The sequence below is a fragment of the Cibotium barometz genome, chromosome 60 (assembly GCF_041138505.1).
Source record: "Cibotium barometz isolate CiBa-2024 chromosome 60, ASM4113850v1, whole genome shotgun sequence".
Classification (NCBI taxonomy): domain Eukaryota; kingdom Viridiplantae; phylum Streptophyta; class Polypodiopsida; order Cyatheales; family Cibotiaceae; genus Cibotium; species Cibotium barometz.
The window spans coordinates 15,811,201-15,817,392 of NC_141105.1; the positions used below are offsets into that span (position 1 = coordinate 15,811,201).

General features: G+C 43.2%; 1 protein-coding gene across 2 annotated transcripts; it reads right to left on the reverse strand.

Moving 5' to 3' along the window:
• Nucleotides 1-640: 640 nt before the first annotated feature.
• On the reverse strand, nucleotides 641-2,362 carry RPS17 (ribosomal protein S17). Of its 2 annotated transcripts, XR_015265220.1 has the most exons (3): nucleotides 1,806-2,354; nucleotides 1,143-1,365; nucleotides 641-912 (listed from the first exon to the last, which is right to left on the reverse strand). XR_015265220.1 is itself a non-coding variant. In XM_086793950.1 (2 exons), the coding sequence occupies exon 1, from the start codon at nucleotides 2,278-2,280 to the stop codon at nucleotides 1,813-1,815; it is 468 nt and encodes a 155-aa protein (XP_086650076.1). In that variant the 5' UTR covers nucleotides 2,281-2,362; the 3' UTR covers nucleotides 641-912; nucleotides 1,806-1,812. The 2 variants fall into 2 exon arrangements, 1 of the variants encoding a protein (XP_086650076.1); XM_086793950.1 differs by lacking the exon at nucleotides 1,143-1,365 and having other exon boundaries at nucleotides 1,806-2,362.
• Between the last annotated feature and the right edge of the window lie 3,830 nt (nucleotides 2,363-6,192).

Consider the following 6,192-nt stretch of genomic DNA (forward strand, 5'->3'; position numbering starts at 1 on the left):
GAACAACCAGTGTAAGTGTAACATTGACCCTCAAAAGATCCATTTCCAGCACTATTAAGGCAAAAGTGACATATCTCTCTAATATGGTCTCACGATCTCTGAGTACTGGGGTCTAATGTTTTAGATGTGAAGAAAAAGATTATACCCCCTCTAAAATGTCCCAATTCAAAGAGACAACAAGGTTACAAGCCCTACTTTGACTTTTCCCTTTTAGACCTCTTCCAACATTTCCATTGGACACATGGCGAGTATAATCAAGTGCTAGAGTCCATGGTTAATCAGATCCCAAGCTTATGGCACTGGGATTAAGATGATCTATGAAATAAAGGCACACTAATTGACATGGCTTTCAAAGAATCTTCATGGGAAAATGTAGAATCAAGGCTTGCATCTACCCTCGTCAAGTCAATGCGGTAACATATGCTCAGCACTGAACATATATTTAACTTAGAATACCCAAACCATCAAACATACCAACAAAGCCAAAGCAGTGGTGACACTAGAATCTCAATAGTGTGACTTTCCCGTTGACACAGAAAACAAGATTACTAGATGAGAACATCTAAACCGGGAGACCATATCCAACACCAAACCTCCATTCTGTAACAGCAGATATGAGAATAGAGACACTCAAACATAGCAGGGCAACTTCAGCATGTAATCAGGTAAAAACAATGTGACAGGCAAGTACAAATATTGGGGCATCGTAAACCAGCAACAAATTTTCTTTTCTCACGCCAACTCATCTGTTAGATTAGATGATTGACTGATCCGGCTACATTTTGCCCCCACTACCTTTTCTGACCTACAAGTTCGAAGCTGCTACAAGGCCACATTTGCTCCAACTCATAAGGCTTCCATGATAGCCTGCCATAGCTTGTGGTTGGGAGAAAAATCAATCCGACTGGACACCTGTATAAGATTCAATAGCTGCATGCAATTAAAAACATGCTACCAATGCATCCTCTTTTTCAAAATCAAAAAATGAAAAAACATGTGTAGATATTCGAATTACACACTAAGGGAGCTTGGGAAGCCATTTTCTCTCTCTTCAAAGGCACTGGGTGACCAAGGTTGTGGTCACTGCAAGTTGTCATTTGACACATTAAATAATTCCCACCAAGTGGAGGCAGAAAAATTACTTTGCCTGCTGGGCATGCGGTAGCCAGCATCTCTTTTGGAGACGGTTCAAATCCAATGCACCCTTGTAAATCCAATGTACCCCTCAGCATGATGTCAAGCACATGCTATCCAGCACCCCTCACCATAATGCAATTTATCGGCAAGACTGAAATTGCTCTATTGTGATGCTGACATGTCCAAGCATTCCAGAGCTGCAATAGCTAGCTCTCCCAGAAATCTGGCCTGTTTTATTAAAGGATTCACACATCATGTGCTAGGTAGAAGACCAGGAAAGGCAGAGGAAGAAAACCTCAGAACAATGCTCAACAGAAGCCCCTTCCACAGCAAACCCTCAAATATGCCTGAAGCTCGCATAAAAAGGAGTCGGAAAACCCCAGATAAAAAAGCTGATGGCATAACAACCGTAAGATCCGTGCAAACAAAACAGATGACCCAAAAGCAGGAAAGATACCCAAGAAAAAGATACAACCCTCAAAGCAGGCTCCGAAAACCCTAAAATAAAAAAGCAGAGCATAAAAAACCGAAACTCTAATATCAGAGACAAACCCCAAGACAGTGAAACCAAAAGAGAACCCTGAAACCAGACAAACCTAGAAAGCCAAAAACTCCTAAAATCAAAAGAGGAAACATAAAAAAGAAAAAACAGAAGGTTTTTGAGGTACCCCGAGGCTAAGCTGCAGAGACGGCGGACTCCAAGGGGGGGAGCTCGCCCTCCTGAGAGAATTTCTGTTTGGGGACGATTTCGGAGACGACGAACTTCTTGGTTTTGCTGACGGGGGCGCAGTTGCGGAGGGTAACAATGTCTCCCACCTGGCACCGGTTCTCTTCGTCATGGGCATGGTACTTCTTGGAAGACTTGATGCGCTTCTTGTACTTGGGGTGCGTGTAGAGCCGCACCACCTCCACAGACACCGTCTTGTCGTTGGAAGCACACACAACCTTGCCCTTGATCTTCCTGATGGCCTGCACTTGCAAGCGCTGAGGTGCCCTAGGGCTTGCCAAATTCACAGTAAAAGCTGAGGCTGTGCTGAGCTTCTCCCCTTTGAAGCTCGATTGGGACAGAGCCGAGCGCGATGTTGGCCCCATGGACAGGCTTTCTAGCTTCGCTGAACCCATTGACGTTACCAGGGCCGCCATAGCTCTCGCGTAACAGAGCACCCCTCCTGGTTCTCTTGTGTGAAGCAAATGAAGATAAGGAACCGGTATCTGCTATGTATTGCATTAAGATGGACATCACCTTAGGCCCTAAAATAATAATAACTAGAAATTCAACAAATAAATTTTGAAATAGTACTACTCAAAAAGGGGGTTAACACACAGTCCTATGTCTCATAGTCAAATTCAGACACAGCCCCATGTATGCCACAAGTGCCCGCCCGCCCGCCCGCACACTATGTTCAAACTATTCTACACAAACGGGCAAACCCATCCAAGCACACATCCCCCAAAGCATTCACATCAACAATGCACACAATATTTAATGAACAATTTCTCTGCCACCTCATTTTGAGACATAGTGTATGGTGTTTATTGTGTGTGTGCAAGAGGAAGAAGGGGGAAGAAGAAGGGGCTTCAGGCCCCTTTACCTTCAATGAAATTGCATGCTTCATCATCATGATGCATGGGGGAAAAGTGTACCAACAAGGTACTAAATGGTTCAAGGCCTTTCTATACATAACAAGAGGTTCAAGGTCTTACCATACATAACAAGGGGTTCATGGCCACCTAGGGTATAAGGTTATATATACTGGCACAATGGTTAACTTTCATGCACACAATGGTTAACTTTCATGCATACAAATATCTTTCATGCATACTTTAAGTGGCCAGCAAAGGGGAAATTTCTAGTTGCACACTTCCACCTATAATGAAATCCATTATAGATGTTCGAGTCAAGAACTTACCTTAGCCTTGTTGTTGAAGCATGTGTCATAGGGTCTTGCCCTCAAGTTGCAAATGCAACTCCCCATTGTGGGTCCGCTAGCTCATCTTGTGTCCTCACTCCATTATCACACTAGAATGCTCCTTTACCAAAGGGGTGAAGGGCGAGCTCGCAATGCCTAGATGGAGGCAAGAAGAGATAATCCTTTGTGGTGGTTCTCTCTCTCACAAAAAGTGGGGGAAGAAGAAGGTAATCAAAGAAGGCCAATTGAAGAGAGAAACCTACAATCAAACCTATTCAAACATGCATTCATTTAGCAAGCATGAATTCAAAAGCATACGTGCAAGCAAGAAGAGGGAAAGAAGAGAGCTCACAAAAAAACTATTGCAAGGGAATGATTGTGTATTGCTTATTGTAAAAAATGACTTATATACAAGTAACTAGTTTTCACACTAGGCCCGACCTCTATTACTAGTCTTAAACAACTAGGTACACTAAGTCCGTAGATTTTTCCTATTTGATTTAAAGATGGTCCAACCTCTATTACTAGTCTTAAACAACTAGGTACACTAAGTCCATAGACTTTTCCTATTTGACATTACATGCATAGTAAGGTTGCTTTATATGCTCCAGTGTCGTCTTATAACAATTAAGTGTCTGTTCTCGTGTAGGTAAGATAACAAAGTGCCTTATTGTAGGTAGGACGGGTGAAATCATATTAACCAACGAAGTGCTTAACATACCGCACTTCTTAATAATAACCACGTCCTCGCGCACCCAAGTCGGTGGTGAAGCTCCTACAGAGAAGTGGATGGTCCAGGATATGCCGCGGAGTTGGTAGTGGAGGTTAAGTGGTTAGTGTGGGATTGATCCGTAGCCCAATACATGGCAAAGTGATGGTGGACAGTTTTGGGTAGCCCTAATGGCACGCAGCTTGTCGAGGCAGCATGGAAAGTGATATGCAAGGTTCTTCATACCAGGCCTCCATTGGTTGTGGAAGTGGTATGGACCCTTCAACATGAGGTAGCTGGGTGAGTGGTTGAGTTAGTGCCATAGAATGATTGGCGTGGCTAGAGGAAAGTCCACGGCAACTTGGCACGACATGGTATTATGCCCACATAGGGCTTCGCTTGACGAATATGTCAACCAGGTCAAGGTTTTATTGGTGGAATTAAAGTCGAAGCAAAGGATATAGGCATGGAAGGAACATATTTTTTGGCAAGTAATTTCGTGCGAGCAGTTTTTTGAAACTAGCACCACATAGATAGCTTTCACGTAACTCTCTTAAACTCTCTCTCGCTCTAACATTACTCTCTCTCCAGTTATTAATACATGCACCACATAGATAGCTTTAACGTAACTCTCTTAAACTCTCTCTCGCTCTAACATCTCTCTCTCTAGTTATTAATACATGCACCACATAGATAGCTTTAACGTAACTCTCTTAAACTCTCTCTCGCTCTAACATTACTCTCTCTCTCTCTAGTTATTAATACATACACACAACAATACATTGCAATCGCACATGATATATTGATAAAAGTCACTTCCATACATGAGACATTGAATATAAAATCCATGGAAAATATTAATAAGTCTTTTTGGCAACCAATGACATGGCACTACTTGAAGTTTCATGATCTTGCTGGCTAATGTTGGGCCATGGAGGTCCCCCCCAATTCAGATAATGAAATGGGTTGGTCATGTTAAGCTATGGTATACAATAAGGGTATGGAATCATTGCCTATGTCATTTCTACTCCAGGTGTGGTGGTGGATAATAAGAAAGTTACCGGGCTATATTGGTAGCTCCAGGTGGTGGTGGATAATGAGAAAGTTTTTGAGTTGTAGAAGCAGCACCACGTGGTACATATGCACCTGGCCACGGACTTGCTTGGCTTGGGTGAGAGCCTTGCTGATGGTGCATACTCTACTCCTCCGAGTGGCCATATTCTATTATGCAGATTAATGGGGATGCTTCACGCATCCATCTTGAGTCTATTGATGAGGGGGGTGAAGAACATTCCACCACCTCACTTGCTAATGTTGTTATGTTTATTTGTAATAATGTAGCCATGGCCGATGATGCACATGGTCTACTAGATGGGTTCCCTCACCTTATCGAGGATGTAGATGGTTTACTTGCTGTAGCCATGGCCAATGATGCACATGGGCTACTTGATGCTATCCCTCACATAGTTGATAATGATGATGTGTTCTTTGATGTAGATGTAGCCATGGTCGATGACGCACATGGGCTACTCGATGATGACTCTCATGTCAATGAGGATGATACAATTATTATTACTCCTTAGACACCTTGGAATAATGCCTTTCCATGCATGGGAAATACACACAAGCAAGAGGTTCTTTAAATATAAAATGAATACTAAAGTTAAGATCAAGTAGCCTTGTGTGTGAACGGCAAGAACCTTGGTATTGCACCAAGCTCTACTTGTTGGGAGCATACTTGGTCTTGCACTAGTGTGGTGCACTAGTTGCAGGGGCTTAGATCAAATCAAATACTAAAAATGGGGAGAAAAAGAAAAACACACATATGGCATATACGGCATGTTGGCTTTAATGATCCAAACTCATCTAGTGCATGTAGTACATGAAATCCATCCTTCACCTCCATGGGAAACTCGAGGTGGACGACTTGATGAACTTGAAGTAACTGGCCAATTCTTGAAGTATTGTCTTGAAATATGATGTCAATGGAAAAATCATAATAATATTGAAAGAATGAAGCATGAGAGGGTCGAGGTGATGCTTAGCCTGGGATACTACTGAGACACATGTAAGTCCATGAGAAGGCATGAGGTCCTGATGATGAGGAGGCCCAGCGAGGTCCCGACTGGGTCGAGGAGACACTTAGCTAGGATACTACAGAGATGCCTATAAGTCTGTGATGATTGAGAAGGCATGAGGTCCGTAGGAAGCCCAACGAGGTCCCGACCGAGGATCAAGGAGACGCTTAGTTGGGATACTACTGAGTCACCTGTAAGACCCAGTGAGAAGGTATGAGGACCAAAGGAAGCCCACCGAGGTCCCGGCAAAACCGATATTAATATTGAAAAAATGAGGCATGAGGGCCAGAGGAAGAGTCTTACCGCCCTGAGGATATTACTGAGTCTCCTGTAAGACCCAGTGAGAAGGTATGAGGAC

Bases quoted from the DNA above. Each gene is read 5' to 3' on its own strand.
- RPS17 (XM_086793950.1), bottom strand. From the start codon at position 2,280: ATGGCGGCCCTGGTAACGTCAATGGGTTCAGCGAAGCTAGAAAGCCTG.